The sequence below is a fragment of the Schistocerca americana genome, chromosome 2, assembly GCF_021461395.2.
Source record: "Schistocerca americana isolate TAMUIC-IGC-003095 chromosome 2, iqSchAmer2.1, whole genome shotgun sequence".
Taxonomy (NCBI): domain Eukaryota; kingdom Metazoa; phylum Arthropoda; class Insecta; order Orthoptera; family Acrididae; genus Schistocerca; species Schistocerca americana.
This window is the reverse complement of record NC_060120.1, coordinates 1036977824-1037000986: the sequence shown is the minus strand read 5'-3', so window position 1 is coordinate 1037000986 and position 23163 is coordinate 1036977824. Positions and strand designations below refer to the sequence as shown.

General features: G+C 45.7%; 1 protein-coding gene across 3 annotated transcripts in view; it reads left to right on the top strand.

Annotated features, from left to right (window-relative positions):
* The window catches only part of LOC124596430, a 608628-nt gene that overhangs the window by 538571 nt on the left and 46894 nt on the right, over window positions 1-23163 (top strand). For all 3 annotated transcript variants that reach the window (XM_047135562.1, XM_047135561.1, XM_047135563.1), the window contains exons 4-6: window positions 4078-4150; window positions 4466-4633; window positions 7769-7967. In XM_047135562.1, coding sequence (XP_046991518.1) covers window positions 4078-4150; window positions 4466-4633; window positions 7769-7967 — 440 coding nt within the window. The remainder of the gene's footprint in view (window positions 1-4077; window positions 4151-4465; window positions 4634-7768; window positions 7968-23163) is intronic.

Genomic DNA, 23163 nt, shown 5'->3' with positions numbered 1-23163 from the left:
GTAAATGGCAAGATTTTTGAGTTGAAAAGTACGTGGACGATTTCCAACACAATCATTTTACAATTCGAGCTTGTGCTATGTTTCCAAAGACTTTGTCGTTGACGGGACGTTGAACTTAACTTCTTCTATTTCTCTCCTTATAGACACGCGACGAACATTGCTTTATTCGAGTAATATAATTTCACGTGAATTCGGTTGCAGTATCGAGCAGCGCACACCATAAACTTTTTTAAAAGGTGTATTGAAAATCATCTGTATGGTCGACTGTTTTGGCGTGTGCTTTTACGTGTAATTCGAGCGACATTTAATGTAATAGGAGCTGGAAGTTAACGTTAAAATTATAGTACGGTACAATATAACCTACGTAAGAGTGGAATGAATCACATGGCAGTGACGTTGTAACATTTAACAAGAACGGCGCTATGTTGACATCGGTGCTGTCGTTCAGTTAACAATGAGTTCGGAGGAACGCGAACTCAAACGTTGACTGTGGAGCTAATGATACTTTAATCACGAGAAATTGTCACAAACATTCATCTTCTCAACAATAACGAAACCGTATTGTACAATGCCTGTTCCCGTACGGAAGATTGTGTTCTTCGTTTCTTTTCTAGCTGCACATATCTAGTGTACATTGTACACAAATTATGCAAACTGAATTTTCCGCTCATACGATGAGAACCAAGATGAGTTTCTACCGTATAAGAGACGCCTTTATACTAACTGTGACTGTCGTTTTTGCCACCAAAGCCTTGAAAAATGCCGACGTGCTTAGTTGAATTTTATTATTCTGGGCGGACTTCAGTTCGACGTAACGTTGGAACGCTATTAAATATAATCGACGGCGTCTTCATAGGCGAAAAAATAAACTGTCACTTCAGGAATTTCACTAGCGAGGCAGCGTTTAGAATTTCATACCTGAGCGTACGGACAAGCCGGCCATCTGCCAAACGCGATACTTCTTTTTCGCGTGGGAACCAAGGTCATATATTCTTGACGTGACTCGCAAACATACTGTATGGCTTTTCTTTTTGCCTATGTCGTCCTATAGTTATTCTCGCGTCGCATTCCGTGTCTTGCTGTGACACGACACGACTTCTCCTTTATAGTCTGTATAGCGCCCAGTATTTTACGTGCACTCCCGTATAAATAAAACTGTGATTCAGATCATGTTACGTTCTCTGATGCTGGGTATGAACGGTCGGAGTGGTCAGACTCTGCAATGCCTTACAGTTTACCGATATAAACGCCCATCCGTATAGAAATTTGACATTTCTTACGAATGGACTGTGTCAGTTTGGTGTTATCTACTTTTAAAGTGTTGAAAAGTATTTGCCGTGAAGGATGACAAGTTACACAATTTGAAGTATTACGGTGCCAAGGGATATCAGCAGTCATTGCCCGAAAAAAAATAAAAAAATATATAAAAATGAACACTTTGCCCCTTGCTCTGGAACACTCGGTTGTTCTATTTCTAAATCCTCTGCAAACATTGCATCAACTGCTACTTTTCCACTTCTCAACTAATTACTAATTATTATTTGCCAGCAGCCAATGTACGTATAGGATGTTCGCCAGGTTACACTAGGAGAAAGGTCTATCGGCGCCTTGGTTGTTGAATGAACAGGTCCTGGAACACGACTACTATACCCATAGCAGCTCCATCCAAACTACAGGGTGAGGAAAACACGAAGTATAACCAGTACTCCAGTAGCGTCAACACCGCCGGGCAGCAGCGCAGCTCAGCCACTGCTGGAATTCTGGTTATTCTACGCTTTACTCACTCTCTTAACACATGTTAACAAAACAGATATGGCAAAAGACCAAATTTAGACCGCTCTGTCGAATGGGCATGAAAAATTCAGCTTTAAAAAATTTTATTTGTATCCTTCGACGCTGGGCCTCGAATGATAAACAGAATGAGCGGTGTTTGTTTGGGATAACTGCTGCTACACGCTGGAAAAACCAATTTGCAAATATTTGCCGAAATATCAGAAAAAATGCACCTGACGGCACTTAAAAGGGACATCTGATGCACAACGTTATTCGTAAGTACCTCTGGGTTTTCAGAAGACGCTCGCGCGAGAACTACCAGAGATACAGAAAACATACACACATCAGTGAGTAGAGCATCTTCTTCAAGTTATTAATTCACATTACACACGCTCAGTATGGACACCGTTGCGTTACGGGGAACGTCAATACGTGCGCGTAATTCATAGAAATCGCTGACATGTAATTCTCGGGAAAGCGCGACAGAAGCCCGGTTTGGAAATCTGTTCATTGGTTTGCCTGCCGGCAAGCGCGATATAATGCGGTGCGACATTATGTTTTGTCTACAGGTTCTGACACACCTACCCTATAGCACAACTACGGTGCGTCGCGTATTAAGAAACGAAACTCGCAGAGACGCTCTACCCACTGATACTTGTCATTGTTCTATATGGACTGTCATCTTTGTGTAGCCTTTTTTCTGAAATATCAGAGGTACTGACGAATAGCCAATCGCGCGCATGGTGTGTGTGTGTGTGTGTGTGTGTGTGTGTGTGTGTGAGAGAGAGAGAGAGAGAGAGAGAGAGAGCCAGCGAGTGAATGAGTGAGAGAGAGAGAGACAGTCAGACAGACAGACGGGAGAGAGAGAGAGAGAGAGAGAGAGAGAGACAGCGAGTGAATGAGAGAGAGAGAGAGAGAGAGAGAGAGAGAGAGAGTCAGACAGACAGACGGGAGAGAGAGAGAGAGAGAGAATTTTGCAGTAAACTGTTATTGCGCACCAAGATTTCATTTGTCACAAAACTTGGTGAAAATCGCTGTAGAACAGCTGGAATCTCATGGGCAGTATTCCCTTCCGCTCTGTTTCCTTCCGATCTTTATGAGGCGGGTTAGGATGCCGTATTGGTGGGAGACGGAACCACGATGCCGCCCGTTCATTAGCGTACTGCGTGGGGAGGCAGCGGGCTGTTGGATAACCGTCGCGTGTTCTGCTACGCAGACAATAAAATGCCTCGCCAACGCAGACTCCGGCGTACACTACTTGCCGATCGGAAGGGTGGCATTGCAGATGGGCCGTGCCATTGTCTGCCGAGCGACAATGGACGTAATGCCGGGCTAATTTGAATACGCCGTGTTGGCTGGCTCTCTAATTGGCGCTTTCGTCTTCCTGATCCGCTGTCCTTGGGCGTAGGCATGTTTGTTCCACGGCGAAGTGAACTCTCTTGTTGCATTTTGAGCGCGCGTGGGACTTAATCTGTGCTCGGTTAGGTCACGAAGCATCTGTGGGAAAATCTTAGATTAGGGTTTAAAGGCCCTTCGACAGCGACTTCATTACGAACGCAGCAGATGATTGCGTAGGTGAAGGATGTGCGAGGAGCTCGTTTACTCTTTTATCTCTGTTATATCTTACTGTATTATACTTTGGTGCTTTCACAGTGATAATTTGTAAGGGCTTTCAGAATGTCATTCCTTCGTATACATTCTCTTGGGAATTTGTGGTTGGTAACTTGGACTCATTCAAAAGTAAAAGTAGCGTGCAGTCATTGAACATTTGACAGAAACACGGATTGCTTCCTCAACTATTTGAAAGAAATTCGTGCACGGTTGTGCAGGACCAAACCCTACAGGCTTCCACGACGACTGTAAACTTCCACGTTTTTAAATCTAAGTTGATTGCCTTCCTTGTGGCGTACTTCTTTAAGTTACGTACAGGGGTTTCTAGCAAATAATTGGCTGTAAGACAAGTGATGGAACTGAAATACCTTCCCAAATATGTCCGATTGGAAAAGTTCCGCCTCAGTCTCTGTTCGTTGGGATTAGCTGATCTTGCCCACCAAGTTAAGTAATCTAATGTGAAAAGAAGATTCTCTTATTGTTATGTTTTCTCTTTATTTTTTAATAGCATTTATTCGTACCATGAACGAGTAGATTCGTCTCAAAATGGTCTCATCTAATTGGGAAGAGAGAGAAAAATATGTGACATAATAGCGGTAGATATGTAGTCCCCACAGCCAACATTACCGTATTTCCTACTTGCTGTCGTGCTGCAGAGGCATATAACAACGTTTCGTTTTTGCTGTGTTACAGGATCGGGCTGTGCGGATTTGACAACCCAATGCGGGACGCCAAGACAGAGGAAGTCAAGAGACACATTGGACAGGTATGTTATAATGTCAGCTGTTAGATTTTATTACATATTCTTTCCTAACTTGTTTATACATGACTGTAAAGACTAGAAAGGAAATTTAAATTGCTCACATCTGCATTTTCCTTTCCTGTCTAGATGAAAAAAATTCAGAGTACAAATTTCTGTTGCTTATGAACTGTATAAAATAACGTGATAGAATTGCTTCTCTTTGCTTGGTAGGCACTACAAGTTCAATTAAAGTATGATTGAGGTTCTTGTTCATCTTGTGCAGCGTCATACTGGGTGTCTAGCATGTACAGTGATCTGATACGACCCTCGGATCCACAGGGAGTGAAAGTCAAGATGGACGACCAGGGCAACATCCTGGTGAAGCGCGTGTCCAAGAGCAACGTCTACGTGAAGAGCACGGCCGGCTCTCCGGACGAAGAGACCAGCATCGGAAACGACGTGCTCAAGCTGCCGGGCTGCGCGCTCGAGATGGAGAAACCAGTCAAGGTGAGCATGCAGACACTTCGAGGCGCCTCTCACTGGGATGGGGAAAACACGCGCTAGGTACGCACTAGCAGTTGTTGTAAGTAGCTACAAGGCCAGACAAATAAAGTGAAGCGCCCAGAAGACAGGGTCGGGCGCCAATGTAACTTTGTACAGGTACACACTATAGGTGGATCTGTAAGTGATTAAAGCTCCAATTCCTTGTGACAGGTAGAACGGCCAAGAATACAGTTAGTGTTGTCCGTGTTTAGTGTTGTTACCAGGGTATATAAGATATAACAGATGATGGAGGATACGGCGCGTACTCGTGTGAGACAGTTTTATCAGCACCTGACAGAGTTTGAAAGGGTCTCATTGTGGGTCTCCATTTGGCCGGCTGGTCGAATCGTGCTATGTCCAGATTTGTGCTGCAGTCGTATATGACGGTGGCCCAGTGCCGGACTGGATGGGAACATCAAGGCAGGCATACTCACTGTCAAGGTGCTGGTCGTCCACGCCAGATCATCGCAAGGGAGGATCAACTTATTGTGTCCCTTCGTATCTGCGCCTGCCGTCCTCCTACAAGTGACGGTCTCCCTGTAAACCTCTTGTGTTATCCCGCAGCATTGATCGGAGTGTCGCAGCAGCCGGACTTGTGAACTACCGTCTCATGCGTAGGCGCTCGTTAACACCACAATACCAACGACTGTCTTTCATGAGACCGGGAAGCACGGGCTGCAGATGAACTAAACACATTGTGTTCAGCGATGAATCGCGGTTCTGCTTAACCGCAGTTGACGATCGGCAGTGTGTACGGCGGCGACCTAGGCAGAGGTCCCATTTTGAAATGTTTTCGAAAGGCGCAGTGGTGCTACTTCTGACGTCGTGGTGTTGGCAGCCATCATGTATGACTTTAGCGAACTCTGGCGGCATAATAGTATGTCACTCACATAGCGCTTTGTCACGTGTTACCTCTTATGTGACAGTGCAGTGGTGCCATTTTTTGACAGAGCATCGCTTGTCGACACATGGGACGCGTCTCTATGAACTATCTACGTGTTCCTGAGATACTGCCGTGGCGAACAAAATCCTCAAAGCTTTCCTCAATAGAATATGTCTGGGACCAGCACGGTCGTAAATTCCGTCCCTGTATCAGGGATGCGACGTACCAGTTGCAACAGCTGTGGGCGGGCTTATGCATCCAGGACAGAGGGGGTGCAACGTCATGCTAATGAGTAAGCTCATGCTGTCAAGCTTATTGTAAATATTACTCGATTTTGTTGTCATTGAAATAATGTCACTTACCTTCTCAACCCGTGAGGTTTAATTTACTTTCCTCATCCCTTTCTGGGTGCTACACATTTTTTGTCAGGTGGTGTAAAATATGTAACATGAGCCTTACAAGATGGGTGTCCCAAACATTTGGGTCAAAATTATGCCGTAGTGTCTCAACTGAGTACATTTTTAATCAGAAATATTTGCATTTTATTGATGGAAACAACTTGTACCTTACAGCAACAGCATAAGGTCAAAGTAACTGTTTAACATTTCGACCTCCAACCTCAAAGAACGCACTACAACAAATGCACGCACAGAACGAAATCGAGTTACTTTCTTGACTAACAGTAGTGTTGTTAACAGTCCTGGTAGGGTATATAAGGGATGAAAGATGATGGAGGACACGGGGCGTACTCGTGTGAGACAGCGTAATCAGCACCTGACAAAGTTTAAAAGGGGCCTCATTGTGGGTCTCCATTTGGCCGGCTGGTCGAATCGTGGAATATCCACGTTTGTGCTGCAGTCGTATATGACGGTGGCCCGATGTTGCACTGGATGGAAACATCAGGGCAGGCATACTCACTGTCAAGGTGTTGGTCGTCCACGGATTTCATTACGTATATTTTTCATCGGTTCTTGAGAGAGAATTATCAGTTAATGTTCGTCTTGGGTATTTGCTTGAAATATTCTAGGGGTAAACGTGAGTTAGGGCCCTACTACCAAAGTAGTTCTATGATATCAAAGCTGACTTTTCTCTCTTGTGGTTTTTTAAAACTTGTGTAAATTTAGACTGGCTGTATTTCATCCTTCTTTTATGTGTATACAATCAGCACAGTATGTCTCCTGAACAGAATTTCCTCCACTTAAATTAATTTTTACATAAAATGTAAGAAAGCGCGCAACCATATATCTGTAAATGCATAATAATATAGAGGTACCAAGAATCACTACAGATCTCTTATCACAATATGCCGGGTGATCAAAAAGTCAGTATAAATTTGAAAACTTAATAAACCACGGAATAATGTAGATAGAGAGGTAAAAATTGACACACATGCTTGGAATGACATTGGGTTTCATTAGAACCAAAAACAAAACACCCATTATTGCGCGCGTCGTTTGGTGATAATCGTGTGCTCAGCCGCCAGTTTCGTCATGCTTGGCCTCCCAGGTCCTCAGACCTCAGTCCGTGCGATTACTGGCTTTGGGGTTACCTGAAGTCGCAAGTGTATCGTGATCGACCGACATCTCTAGGGATGCTGAAAGACAACATCCGACGTCAGTGCCTCACCATAACTCCGAACATGCTTTACAGTGCTGTTCACAACATTATTCCTCGACTACAGCTATTTTTGAGGAATGATGGTGGACATATTGAGCATTTCCTGTAAAGAACATCATCTTTTCTTTGTCTTACTTGGTTATGCTAATTATTGCTATTCTGAACAGATGAAGCGCCATCTGTCGGACATTTTTTGAACGTTTGTATTTTTTTGGTTCTAATAAAACCCCATGTCATTCCAAGCATGTGTGTCAATTTGTACCTCTCTATCTACATTATTCCGTGATTTATCCAGTTTTCAAATTTATACTGACTTTTTGATCGCCCGGTATATGATAGATCAATAGTTTCCTTTATATTACAGTGCACTGATGATGCCTAGCATGGAAAGGTGAAACATGTTTCGTAGGCGCAAACAGTGAGAGGGAAGAGACGGAATTTTTTCTTGCCTATATGATAAAGCATAAGTGGACACTGTGGAGAGTTGGCTACAAGTATTAACAACAGTGAAGGTTTTGTTAGGCTTGGTAGCTGTGTGCCGCCTGTTATCGCCCGCGCACAGTAGTAACACGGCGTGGTTTTGCGTGGTGTGTTGGCAGCTGTTCGACATGAAGAAGTTCCAGCAGAACGTGAGCCGCGAGCTGCGGCGCGCCTACCCGGACCGCCGCCGGCTGGAGTGCCAGTGCCTGAGCGCCGTCGCCTTCGTCAAGAACGAGGCCGAGCTGCTCGACTGCCCCATCTGGGTGCTCGTCGTCAACGTCGTCGCCATGGACATGCTCAAGAGCAAGCTGCCGCCAGGTGGGTCCCAGCGCTCGCTCGCCACTGCCTGCCTGTTCAGGCTGCCGCGCTATATCCCTGATCACTGTCCCCAAAGTATTCCAAGCCGTGGTCGATTGAATTTCATTTGAGAAACTCAACGTTTCGTCCTCATCGACGGAGGACAATTTCAGCGGATGGTCTATGTGAAGGAAAGCCTGACTCCAGCTGACCAGAGGATGGTTCGTTATAAGATGAATGTAATACAATGACGTGACAAAAGTCATGGAATACATCCTAAAGTCGTGTCGGACCTCCTTTACCCTAGATAGTGCAGCAGCTCGACGTGACATGGACTCCATAAGTCGTCGGAGATCCCCTGCAGAGATATTCAGCCAAGTTGCCTCTACAGTATTGGGAAAGTTTGCCGGTGTAGGGTTATGTGCACGAACTGACCTCTCGATTAAGCCTCACAAATGTTCCATTGGATTCATGTCGGGTGAATTGGGTGGCCATATCATTCGCTAGAACTGCCTAGAATGTTCTTCAAACCAATCGCAAACAACTGTGGCTCAGTGACATGGTACATTGTCATCCATAAAATTTCCATCGCTGTTCGGGAACGTGAAGTCCATGAATGGTTGCAGATGGTCTTGAAGTAGCCAAACATAACCGAAGACCCAGTCCATTCCACTTAAACACAGCCCACACTATTATGGAGTCACCATCAGTGCCTTGTTGAAAACATGGGTCCATGCCTTCGTCGGGTCTGCGCTAACTGAAATCGGTGCTAACTGAAATTGGGACTCATCTGACCAGATCACGATTTTCCAACCGTCTAGGGTCCAACCTATGTAGTCACGAGTCCCGAAGGCGATATCGAGCTGTTAGCAAGGACATTCGCGTATGTCCTCTACGGCTTTAGCCCGTTAACGCCAAATTTCGCTTAACTGTCTTAACGCACATGCTTGTCGTACGTCCCACATTGATTTCTGCGGTTATTTCATGCAGTGTTGCTTGTCTGTCAGCACTAACAATTCTAAGCAAACGCCGCTGCTCACGATCGTTAAGTGAAGGCTATCGGCCGCTGCATTATCCGTGATGTGGCCTGAAATTTGGCATTCTCGGCACACTCTTGACACTGTGGATATTGAATTCTTTAAGGATTTCCGTAATGGGATGTCCTATGCGTATAGCCCTAACCATCATTACGCTTTCAAAGTCCGTTAATTCGCGTCATACGGCCATGATCACGCCAGAAACTTTTTCACATGAATCACATGAGAACAAATGGAAGTACCACTAATGCATTCCCATTTTACACCTTGTATACGCGATACTACCGCCGTCTGTATATGTGCATATAGCTATCCCATGACTTTTGTCACGTCAGCGTAGTTCCGGTCGCAAAGAACGCAGGTGCTGGCCAATGCCCATAATAACGAATCATTAGTTTAATAAGTTATGACTGCAAAATATTTACAACAGATATTTACGGAGGATTGGTAAAACTGTTTGAAGGTGACCTCGGCGAAGACCAGTTTGGGTTTAGGAGGAACTGAGGGACACATCAAGCAGGACTAACCCTATGTCTTCTCTTAGAAGATGGATTAAACAAAGGCAAACTTACGTTCACACGATTTACAGATTTCGAGAAAGCTTTTGACAACGTTGACTGGACCGCATTCTTCGAAATTCTGACGGTAACAGAAGTCAAATACAGGGAGCGAAAAGTTATTTACAACTTGTGCAGATACAAAACTGCAGTTACAGGTTCGAAAGACAAGAAAGGGAAGTAGTAGTAGTTGAGAAGAGAGTGTGACAGTGTTGTAGCCTATTTACGAAGTTATTCGATCTGTATACAGACCAAGCAGTACGGGAAAACTAGGACAAACTGTGAACGGGGATTTAAGTTCATGGAGAAAAAAATAAAAAGTTCAATTTTGACGATAACATTATAATTCTGTCAGAGACAACGAAAGAATTGGGAGAGCAGTTGAACGCAATGGATAATGTTTTTGAAAGATGTTGTAAAATGTTCATGAAGAAAACTAAATTATTGGAATGTAGTCGCGTTAAATCAGGTGATGCTGAAGAGATTAGATTAGAAAATGAGACTCTAAAAGTAGTAGATCAGTGTAGCTATTTGGCCAGTAAAACAACTTATAATGGCTTTAGTTGAGACGATATGAAATGCGGATTGGCAACAGCACGGAAAGCATTTCTGAAAAAGAGGTATGAAAACTTAAGTGTTAGGAAGTCTTTGATGAAGGTGTGTGAGTGAATTGTAGACTTGTATGGAAGTGAAGCATGGACGATAATGCAAGAAGAGAACAGAAGCTTTTAAAAAATATGATATTACTGAAGAATGTTGAAGATTGAATGGGTAGATCCAATAGCGAATGAAGAGGTACCAATTCGAATTTGCAGAGAAAAATAAATTTACGGCAAAACGACTAAAAGATGGGATCAGGTGATAGGTCCCATCGGGAGGCGATTTGGTAATGAAGGGTAGTGCGAGTAAAATTGTAGACTGAGTACAACGGATTAATACAGTAAGTAGGTTTGGATGAATATGGGTTTCAGTCGTTATGCAGAGATTACACAGAATACAATGACGTAGAGATTTGCATGAAACCAGTCTTTGAACTGAGTTTTAGAATAACAGTAGGTGGACAGTAAAATGAATATGGTAACGTCAGATGTTGGTCATTCACGATGTTACCACCGCAACAGACGTCTTTTGTAGTCTTAAACACAGTCACGTATCCAATATTCGTTACTAATTTGGTGAAAAGTTCCTCCACGAAATACTGTTACATTTTTCATGTTCCTTTTCTGTGCCGTATCTTCCTGAGGGGACAGTGAATTACTGACAGCGTGGTCCCTCAACAGATGTCAGATGCCTCGTCAGCCGGCCGGTGTGGCCGTGCGGTTAAAGGCGCTTCAGTCTGGAACCGCGTGGCCGCTACGGTCGCAGGTTCGAATCCTGCCTCGGGCATGGATGTGTGTGTTGTCCTTAGGTTAGTTAGGTTTAATTAGTTCTAAGTCCTAGGCGACTGATGACCTCAGAAGTTAAGTCGCATAGTTCTCAAAGCCAAAGCCATGCCTCGTCTTCGTGTTCTTGAGACAGACAGCCCATTAGCGACACAGGCTGACACCTGTTCCGCGTCGCGAACTCTAGTTAGCTGGGACTTCCGGACGACCGTGAAGCCGTGCGACTCATAGCCAAGGCCCCCTCTGACGGCAGAACAGGGCGTGTCTGCTCCACGGTGTCTGACATCGGGCAGGAAGACGCCGGCGCGTTACGCAAACCTGCCGTACACTTCCGCGTCCACCGTGACTCTGCTGTAACGAAGCTGTCGCACAGTTTCGGCGGTCACTGAGCACAAGTGTTTTCACGAATGAAAAATTGTAGCTGGATAGAATGCGAACACAGGTAGATATACAAGTAATCACAAACGGTTACCTTAGACATTAGGATACCCGAGAATGCTTCTAGGAACGACGTAAATAATGTTACTTACGTTTTCCTCCAATTTTTATCCCCACATTTTCATTACACTACAGATCCAGTATTTCAAAGCAGATTTTATTATCGTTTCATACCATTGCGTTTTATTGATTGCATTTATTGATTCATTCCAGTGAATTTAATTCAATAGATGTAGAACTTTTTACTGCCAATCATATCAGTTGTCTGAGCAATACACTGTCCTTGCCACTCGTTCTTTACCTTCTCTTCCTCTTTCTAGCATTTAGCTCCAATGCTCCAAATCGTTTCCACGACCAATCTCTTAGATGGAGCCCTACCACCTCCTCTGCCGTACCACACTAAATGCTACGGACAGTGAACCGTATAAATGCGAGCACAAGATTTTCCTAAGTATCTGTTGCCATAAACCGGCCTAGACGAATAAAATCCTTTTGGTTTTTAAAACGCGTCGTTTTGTAATAACACTAACGGTAAATTGATTTTTTGTAGTAACCGACGTTTCTTGACCGTCTTTGCAGCGGTCCTCTTCATGGTTTATTGATACAAAATTGTATGATCTAATGACCAGAAAGATTTCATTCCACTGGCTGTAGAAGCATAAACATTTGTATCAGTGTTCGAGAGTTTCTGAGACGAATGCAAGGCCGATTCCCGTCTTCATATTCGGTAGTTATAATTAAAGTGCAGCCACTAGTGTGGGTTGTCATATCATATGGCAGCGAAACTTGGTAGATATGTTAACACGTTAGTGCGGAAACGATTTACGCAGAAAAAACATTAGTTCCGATTTTGGCTACCAGGTGCAAATCTGGCGCTGTACAGAATCTCGTCGACAATCCCCGTGCTCATATCGAAAAAAAATGCGTAAGTGGCGGTTAATAATAAAATCGACATTATGGCTTTTTCACTTCTTTCACCTTTTCTCCCTATGTCCCGTTACTAATCCATTATACGTGGAACAACTTATACGTCTTTCTTGAATTTTTCAGGACCAGATTTGCACCTGGTGGCCAAAAATGGAATTATATTTTTCCAGTGTAAATTGGTTCCTCATTGACGCAGTAGAATATCTACAAAGTTTTGCTGCCACACGAAAATCACAGCCCACACTCGGTCTCTGTGGGTAGCTGCTCTTTAATTATTCCCATCTAGTACTAGGAATGTGTAGTCAAGGTTATTGGGTCTAATGATGTTGATGTTGGTGTAAATCTCATTAAAAAGAAGATAAAACAGAGACGTCAAGCTGTAACACGCAGGATACCAGTCCTAAATGGCCTTGTCATGCAAAGAGAGCGACAACTTACATCTTGGAAACATACCAAGTAATCCATGTGAATTATTAGGAATAAAAGCAACAATACACAGCTGCTGTACAGTTACGGTCTTCTGCAATTGAATTTAAATCAAGTAAAAAATGTCAAATGAAAGAATCGTTGACATTCGTAGATTCTAAGCTGTGGAGTGATTGTAGTGTATGACCCAGCCAGGAACTGGGGGAAGCTCTCAAACGTCCCAGAACAACATTCTCTGGAAGAGACAAGTATTCTCTGAATGCAAGAGGAAAGAACAACGCTTCCAGACGATACGCAAGTACTCTCCTCGGCTCAAGGTAAATAGTTCATCGTCAGCTCTTAATGGTAAGTTCAGTGTCATGTCTCTAGCCGATTCGTTCCAATATAGAGGCAAGTAACGCGAGGAATATGGATCACTGGCAATCGCAACAGCTAGTACTCGTTGCTGAATCTATAACGCACGAACAAAAAAGCATGATTCATTAGCACACCCGTAAAGCTATGATCGCCGATCACTTTTTCAATACAAACCTTCTCCGGGCAGAATCCGTTAACGGAACCTTCTCCGTGTACAAAACGCTTAACCTATACACATATAGAATGTCGCTGCATGCAGTTCTGGAGATCGTGACCAAGATGGCTAAGGACACTTTGAGCATACACTCAAGACTGGGAATATGTCCTCAGTGTTGCTCCACACTTTCTGGTTTTCTACAAAGTCGTACACTCCACTGTTTCACGCTAATCGCAAACATCAACTTCAGCTACAGCTACCTGCGACTTCCGCTGACTGGGCTCCGTCACCCAGACCCCAAGATCTGCAAACCGTGTTTCCTAACGACCTTTCGTGGACTCGGCTCGGATACCCATTCGTCACTCCACACACCAGTGACGAAGCAGCCACGGGCAATGATGCGAAAAAGGTATTTTCGACCGTGACAGAGTGCATGAAGAGCCAATTAAGGGGAGGAGTCGAAGGAATGCGGCTCCGGCGTCTTCTTCCGCTGCTGCCCGGGAGGAGCAAGAGAACCGGCAATTGTCTCGGAGGATCGGGTTTGCCGATGACGCACAGCGACGGACAGAGAGGATGCGGTATTGCCAGGGGTCGCAAGCTGGTTCAGCGATGAGTGTTCCTGTAGACACATCCTAACCTGTCCGTGGTACAACTTCTACTTGGGTGGATGGACTGCCTTCTTAATTCAGTCGAATAGTACCGCGTTAAAAATATTTACAAGTACGAGTGAATCATTCGCTTCGATGCAGTGTTCAATATTCTCTTCGTAGCTCATAGCTAGTCGTGAGTTTCTATCCGAAATCTGTAAGCTGTTTCATGGTTACTACTACTGGGACGTATAAATTAGTGCAACGGACAACATTGCAATGTGCCAGTTGCATATCTGTACCTGAAAGTTCACAATCGTGTCGTCATTCCGCGAGGTAATACGGCAGGAGTTTAATATTTAACGTGGTCATTCAGTGTGAGCAAAAAACTAAACCAAACTCCTCCCGAACAGGCCATGAAGGCCCAATTGAACCGACCGGCCGCCGTGTCATCCTCAACCATAGGCGTCCCTGGACGCAGATATGGAGGGGCTTGTGGTCAGCACACCGCTCTCCCTGTCGTGTGTCAGTTTCCGAGACCGGAGCCGCTACCTCTCAATCAAGTAGCTCCTCAGTTTGCCTCACAAGCGCTGAGTGCAGCCCGCTTGCCAACAGTGCTCGGCGGACCGGATGGTCACCCATCCAACTGCTAGCCCAGCCCGACAGCACTTAACTTCGGCGATCTGACGGGAACAGGTGTTACCACTGCGGCAAGGCCGTAGGCCATTCAGTGTGAGCAGTCCGCCACCATCTCTCCAACCCTCGCTTTCCAAACAACTCTACCACGAACAGTTTACCTCAGGATCTGGCGCTATTATACTGTCATCCATCAGCAACTTTATCCATTGACGTGGGTCGATTCGTAGATAAGTAATGTGAAATGTTACCGTATGTGGGTAGCACCATTTCCTGTTTCCGAGTCTGAAAATTGGTAGTAACGATAGCACTTCGTGCATAACAAACGTCAGACTTCAATACCTCGGAATGGTTATTAGTTTACGGAAAGTTTCCGGCAATAGATCGAGAAGTAAAATACAGAGACATACGTTCCTGTATTAGCTGAGGACGCAGTGTTAACTGTTAATGAGTGACGAGTGTTCATTTAAGTGGAAGCTGGAAGTGAACTACAGATGTCATTGACTGGAGACTGCCATGAAATTCATTTCCTGTTAAAGAGCGTGAGTTTCAAATAAAATATGCTGATATTGGGCATAGAGCCCATCATCAGTGGCATACACAATATAATGCACGTCCGTACCAAATGGCGTGTGTGTCAAATTTAAAAAAAAAGTCTAAGATGTCAAAGTTAATGTTGATCTCACGGTACACGAGCCGTCGTGCGTACATTTCTTATTCTCAAACGCTAAACGGCCACGTGTCCTGGACACACGAGACAGTACTGTCACGGAATGAAGATATGGAACTGGTGGACAGGCATCGAATGAGCTCTCCAATAGAGATTACTTTTATTTGTTTATTCCCGGAGTCGTATCGGGCGCACATGCCCGTCATCAGCATTGTCTTACATAATGTTTTCTTAGCACTTGACAAGAAGTTTGCCGACAATGGGCTAATAATTATCCAGTTATTGGAAGATATCTTGGTATATGCTAGAAACCAATATGTAAGATGCAGCTGATAGTGGGTAAATGCGAACGATATCAGGCCGGTAATAAATGACATACGAGAGGCATTCAATATGTAATGCAACGCATTTTTTTCTGAAAGTACGTTGCTTCTATTGAGGAATAAAGTACACCATAACATTCCCCACTCTTTTCCCTACAAAACCTTATTATTCAACACAATCTACGTTGAATACGACGGCATTTCGCCAGCTTACCGTGAGGACCTGTTGCCCGAATGTTAGCACTCTAGTGGTCAACGTCGGAGAGAACATCTTGCTGCATCAACAACGTCCCCATCATCCACGTACTGCTTCCCGTGCAGCGCATCCTTCGTTGGACCAAAGACATGGGGGTCGGAAGGTGCGAAACCGGGGCTGTAGGGTTGGTAATGTAATGAAGTTTTGTGAGCTCCTCTGGGGGTGCAGATTTGTGAGGTCTAGTGTTCTCATTCATAAGGAGAAGTTCGCTTGCCTTTTTGTAGCGACGAACACGCTGAGACTGTTTTTCCAATTTTCTAAGGGTACCGCAATACACTAGAGAGCTGATGGCTGCACCACGAGAGAGGACATCAAAGAGAGTAACCCATTCAGAGTCCCAGAAGAACGTCGCCGTGGCTTTATCGGCTGAGAGTACGGCTTTGAACTTTCTCTTCGGAGGAGAGGTGGTGTGGTGTTACTTCATGGACTGCCGTTTTGTTTCCGGTTCGAAGAGATGAACCCATGTTTCATCAGCTGTACCAACGTTCAACAAAAAATTGTTACGATCAGCCTCGTCATGCTCAAACAATTCGTTAACAGTCTCATGCTAGGAGGTGAGGAACCCAGCGGCAACGCATCTTTGAATACCCCAAACAGTGGACGAGTTTTGTCAGTATTACCAACAGAGACGTCCAGTTGTCCAGCGAGGTGTTTGATTTTGATCCGTCCATCGCCACGAATGAGAGTGTCCGCGCGATCCAGTAATGCAGGAGTCACAGCTGTGTGTGGCCGGTCGGCACGCGGGAAATCGGACATATTTGCGCGATCTTGTTGCGATGATGACAGACACCTCGCCCAACGACTCACCGTGCTTTTGTTCACTGCCAGGTCTTCGTAGACATGCTGCAAGCGCCTATGAATATTTGCGATGCTCTGGTTTTCTGCCAAAAGAAACTCAATGACAGCATTCTGCTTTGAACACTCCTCCGTTACAGACCCTATTTTGAAGGCTACGTATAGCGCCGACACCTGTCGGAACTTCATGAAACTACAGGGGCTGAAGCGGGAATATTTCACTGGTTGAGGAAAAAATGTGTTGCGTTAATTATCGTGCGCTGCTCGTATTTCTTTCTTATGGAGCGTGCTTGAGACATATTGCATTTTGATCAGTGATATACACTCCTGGAGATGGAAAAAAGAACACATTGACACCGGTGTGTCAGACCCACCATACTTGCTCCGGACACTGCGAGAGGGCTGTACAAGCAATGATCACACGCACGGCACAGCGGACACACCAGGAACCGCGGTGTTGGCCGTCGAATGGCGCTAGCTGCGCAGCATTTGTGCACCGCCGCCGTCAGTGTCAGCCAGTTTGCCGTGGCATACGGAGCTCCATCGCAGTCTTTAACACTGGTAGCATGCCGCGACAGCGTGGACGTGAACCGTATGTGCAGGTGACGGACTTTGAGCGAGGGCGTATAGTGGGCATGCGGGAGGCCGGGTGGACGTACCGCCGAATTGCTCAACACGTGGGGCGTGAGGTCTCCACAGTACATCGATGTTGTCGCCAGTGGTCGGCGGAAGGTGCACGTGCCCGTCGACCTGGGACCGGACCGCAGCGACGCACGGATGCACGCCAAGACCGTAGGATCCTACGCAGTGCCGTAGGGGACCGCACCGCCACTTCCCAGCAAATTAGGGACACTGTTGCTCCTGGGGTATCGTCGAGGACCATTCGCAACCGTCTCCATGAAGCTGGGCTACGGTCCCGCACACCGTTAGGCCGTCTTCCGCTCACGCCCCAACATCGTGCAGCCCGCCTCCAGTGGTGTCGCGACAGGCGTGAATGGAGGGACGAATGGAGACGTGTCGTCTTCAGCGATGAGAGTCGCTTCTGCCTTGGTGCCAATGATGGTCGTATGCGCGTTTGGCGCCGTGCAGGTGAGCGCCACAATCAGGACTGCATACGACCGAGGCACACAGGGTCAACACCCGGCATCATGGTGTGGGGAGCGATCTCCTACACTGGCCGTACACCACTGGTGATCGTCGAGGGGACACTGAATAGTGCACGGTACATCCAAACCGTCATCGAACCCATCGTTCTACCATTCCTAGACCGGCAAGGGAACTTGCTGTTCCAACAGGACAATGCACGTCCGCATGTATCCCGTGCCACCCAACGTGCTCTAGAAGGTGTACGTCAACTACCCTGGCCAGCAAGATCTCCGGATCTGTCCCCCATTGAGCATGTTTGGGACTGGATGAAGCGTCGTCTCACGCGGTCTGCACGTCCAGCACGAACGCTGGTCCAACTGAGGCGCCAGGTGGAAATGGCGTGGCAAGCCGTTCCACAGGACTACATCCAGCATCTCTACGATCGTGTCCATGGGAGAATAGCAGCCTGCATTGCTGCGAAAGGTGGATATACGCTGTACTAGTGCCGACATTGTGCATGCTCTGTTGCCTGTGTCTATGTGCCTGTGGTTCTGTCAGTGTGATCATGTGATGTATCTGACCCCAGGAATGTGTCAATAAAGTTTCCCCTTCCTGGGACAATGAATTCACGGTCTTCTTATTTCAATTTCCAGGAGTGTACATCATTTTGATGACGTCATGAGTGGTGTCAGTAGGTTCAGTATTTGCAAACTATTTATAGACAGGAATAAATAAAGTTTTCCTGTAGGCTACAGAAACGGCAGTACATCACAGACGCACATCGTTCCGAACAACGCATGAGTAGTTACGACATGCCTGGTAGGTATTTACCGTCGACTGCATCTATGAAAGGCGTGCTCCCGACATGTGGCCAGATACCATACAGAATCCTATACTTGGAAGCGTTTGCGCAATACTGGTCGGAACAAAGCGATGAAGCAGATCTGCCTGGCACGGCACACCATAAATTTGTGACGTTACCGCCTGCGGCGACGGGTGGGGCGCGTGCTTTATCGCCCGGCCTGCCGCGCTTCAGCCATAACTCGCGGCCGACGTCACCGAACGGAGAGGGAGAGGCGTTGCTGGCTGCGGATGACTCGCCGCCGCGTTGGCGGCGTCGGAGGAACAAAAGACGAGCGCCGGTGGCCGCGCAGACGCGTGGGAAGCGTCCGTCCTTGCGGCCCACGCGGGCTCGCTGACCGCTGCGTCGGCTACTGCCGGCTGCGGCGCTTGCTGCAAGTCTGTGCGCACCTAAACTCCGAGGCAAGTACACTTACAGCTTCGTCGAAGGCTATGATGTCGAGTGACTTCAATCTGATCGCCTACAGGAAAGCGAGGTATCACATACAGCAGGTAGATGACCTGACAGTGACTCAACCCGGTGCTCGAAGGCCTGCACGTGTATATGGCTGCTTACAGTAGTCTGGGAGGCTCCGTACGGCTTCCGAACGCTGCGTGGCGGCGAATACGACGATTTTAGATAGCCTCACTCAGAGATAGTCGATGTTGTAGATTGAAATGAATAAAGTAGCGGGCTGTTCACGGAGGAATTAGTTCACAGATATGTGAGTGTTTCGAAGACGTCTTAGATTAAAAAAAAAAAAAAAAACAGTTTGTTCTCCTGGACGACGGTTGTTGATCAGAGACAAGGGTATCATCAGGCATGCCTCAGGGAAGTGTGTGTGTTCTCCATATACATATATGATTTTGCGGACAGTGTGGGCAGGAATCGGCGGTTGTTTGCTGATGATGCCATGGTGTACGGTAAGGTGTGAAGTTGAGTGGCTGTAGGAAAATAAAAGACGACTTCGGCAAAATTTCCGGTTGCTGTGATGAATTGCAACTAGCCCTAAGTGAGCAAAAAAGTAAGTTCATGCAGATGAGTAGAAAGACGAAATCTTTGATGTTCGGATACAATATTACTACCGCCCTGCTTGACACAGTCAAGTCGTTTAAATATCTGCGCGTGAAGTTGCAAAGCGATCTGAGGTGGAACGAGTATGTAAGAACTGTGGAAGAGAAGGCGAATGGTCTACTTCGGTTTGTTGGGAGAATTTTAGGAAAGAGTGCTTCGCCTGTAAACAAGACTGCATATAGACGCTGGTGCGACCTATTCTTAAGTACTGCTCGAGTGTCTGCGGCCCGTACCAAGCCGGTTGAAGGAAGCTATCGAAGCAATTCGGAGCCGGACTTCTAGCTTTGTTACCCACAGGTTCGAACAACATATAAGTGTTACGGAGATGCTTCGCGAACTCCAATGACAATCTCTGGAAGGAAAGCGACGTTGTTGTAGAAAAACACTATTGAGAAACTTTAGGTAACTAGAATTTGAAGCTGACTGCCAAGCGATTCTACTGCCGCAAACACACTGCGCGTAAGGACGATGAAGATAAATAGGAGGCATAAAAGACAGTCGTTTTTTCCTCGCTCTATTTGCTAGGGGAACAGGAAAGGAAATGACAGCTAGTGGTATAGGATACCCTTCGCCAAGTACCGTACGTCAGCTTGTGAAGTATTTATGTAGATGTAGGTCGAACAAGACTCCATACCAAGCGAAGAAAAGGCTGTTTATACGAGTGCTATCCACAAAGTACATTACGTTTTGGAATTAAAAATAAATAAAGTATTGGAATTTTTTTTTATTATATACAGATGAAAGCCACACTTAAATACTACTTTTCTACATAGTTGCCATTTAAATTAAGGCACTTATCGTAGCAATGGACGAGCTTGGAAATTCCTTCGTCGTAAAATTCGGCCGCCTGCTCCTTCAACCACGTGGTCACCTCTTCTTGTAGCTGTGCGTCGTTATCAAAACGCTGCATAGCCAACCACTTCTTCATTGCTGGGAATAAGTGGAAGTCGCTCGGTGCCAGGTCGGGACTGTACGGCGGATGAGGAAACAACTCCCACTTAAAAGATTCGAGAACTTCACTAGAGGCATTTGCCGTGTGGGCCCGGGCGTTGTCGTGAATCAGCAAGATCTTTGAGCCCAACTTTCCCCTGCGCTTGTTTTGTATTGCTCTTCTGAGGTTGTGCAGAGTTTGGCAATACCTTTGAGAGTTTATTGTAGTGCCCCTTTCCAGGAAATCCACAAAAATCACACCTTTTCTCTCCCAAAAGAGGTAACCACGTGGTTGAAGACGCAGGCGGCCGAATTTTACGACGAAGGTATTTCCAAGCTCGTCCATCGCTACGATAAGTGTCTTAATTTAAATGACAACTATGTAGAAAAGTACTATTTAAGTGTGGCTTTCAACTGTATATAATAAAAAAAATTTCCAATACTTTATTTATTTTTAATTCCAAAACGTAATGTACTTTGTGGATAGCCCTCGTATAAACCTCCAAGTAGTTGTTATAAACCTTTACCCTGGAGCTGCTGCCTTCGACTATTTTGTCCTCATCTAGCAGACCAGAAAACTCCAAATGTTACGTACTGTGTGTCCATAAGTGCTTCGCCACTAGAAATGGGGGGTGTATTTTTGACAATGCTAGCTGCTCTAGCTGACGAAACGTCACAAAAAGTACCGACTGAAGATAAGCAAACGAAAGCCAGCTGGCAAAATGTCAACAAATGACCACGAAACTCTAAAACATTCGGTTAAAGGCGCTACAGTCTGGAACCGTGCGACCGCTACGGTCGCAGGTTCGAATCCTGCCTCGGGCATGGATGTGTGTGATGTCCTTAGGTTAGTTAGGTTTAAGTAGTTCTAAGTTCTAGGGGACTGATGACCTTAGAAGTTAAGTCCCATAGTGCTCAGAGCCTAAAACATTTTATACTCCAAAGTATGTTAAATACATGGCGTTCGCAAATTCCCGTTACGAATTTTTTGGATTTGTAGAGGGAAAGAATAGATAATATTTTGAACTGGAACTCATGTCCGGAACCTTGCCATTTCCCGTGCTACAATCGTTTAAGAACAGGGTTGTAAAGCGAACTTGTTTTACAGCTACACTTGTTAATAGCCAAAGAAATTTGCTCGTGTACTCGTTGGCGGGTTCTCTTCAACGCCATGCTGTACGGCCTCTTCCAATTCGAGTGTGCGGCGTCTTCTTGGAGCACCAGTCATGCCTGCCGACGGTGAAGGTACCCAGTCTCGAAGCCGTTGCGTAACCGTGGCGAACAGGTTACGCGGTGGAGCCGGACGTTGTGGAGAACGATCTTGATAAAGACAGCTCTTCCGTTACTACGAGCTTCGCCAGTCGGAAGGATCATGTCGGTGTATTCTGCAAACGTGAGCTCAACCATGTTGCTCTACCACTCACAGGCATGTGAATGAGGCTCGAACCAGGTCAGAGAGGTAGGACAGACGTCAAATGACATCAGCCGATCCGACGTAAACACACCCCACCATGACCACCCAATTGCATACCTACCTAGCAAACATATTTGCAGTCGGCTGTAGTACGGAAACGGTACGTTTCCGGACATGGGTTCCTGTTCAAAGTGTTATGTACTCACTCCCCTCTACAAATCCTAGAAGTTCGTAACGCAACTCATGAACACTCTGTGTATAGTTTAAATTGTGGACACGAGGTATGTGTCATTTTGAGCTTTAAAATCTACCAGATGATGGAGTAGTTGAAAGCAGATGCAGCAAACTAAAGTTTTGTAGCAGCTCTTTGGTACTATATCTAAGAATGTCTTACGGGAACTATAGAGTACAGATTGCAGGGCGAATTTTGTTTTTGAGACATTCTTTCATCTGTACGTGAACACAATCCATTTGTATGGATTCTCTGGATCGTAAAGATGACCAACATCAGCAGTAGTTACAAAGCAATTTTTTATTCCTTCATCATCGGTTTTCTGACTGGTTTGTCAACTGCCCTTCACATGACTTCCTCTTCTGTGTCTATCTCTTCACCTCAGAGTATCACTTATACCCAACGTATTCTATTATTGTTGGTTTGTTCTCTACAGCTCACACCGAGCGAGGTGGCGCAGTGGTTAGTACACTGGACTCGCATTCGGAAGGACGACGGTTCAATCTCGCGTTCGGCCATCCTGATTTAGGTTTTCCGTGATTTCCCTATATCACTTCAGGCAAATGCCGGGATGGTTCCTTTGAAAGGGCACGGCCGATTTCCTTCCCCATCCTTCCCTAACCCGAGCTTGTGCTCCGTCTCTAATGACCTCGTTGTCGATGGGACGTTAAACACTAATCTCCTCCTCTACAGCTCACTCCAGTCCTATGCAAGTTATTCCCTGATGTCCTACCATGAATCACTGCTTCTGGTCAGTGGTTTTCGGATATTTCTTTCCCCACTGATCCTGCGGACATATTACTCATTTCTTATCACTCCGCTTAATTTTCTACATCATTTTGTAACAGTGCACCTCAAAAGCTTAGATTCTCTTGTTTTTCGGTTTTCCACAGGCTTTGGTACAGTGGGGAAATGTGAATCCAACCGATAGTCAATCGGTAGTAGTCCATTTCCGACACTGTCATGCCAATGAAAACTTTTCCGACGATGTACAGTCGTTGCTGCGCGTAAAAGACCTTCCGTCTGCTTTCGAGTCCAATAGCAGCGTTTTGCTGAATAGCAGAGGGCCTACTTATTATAATCTGTTATTAT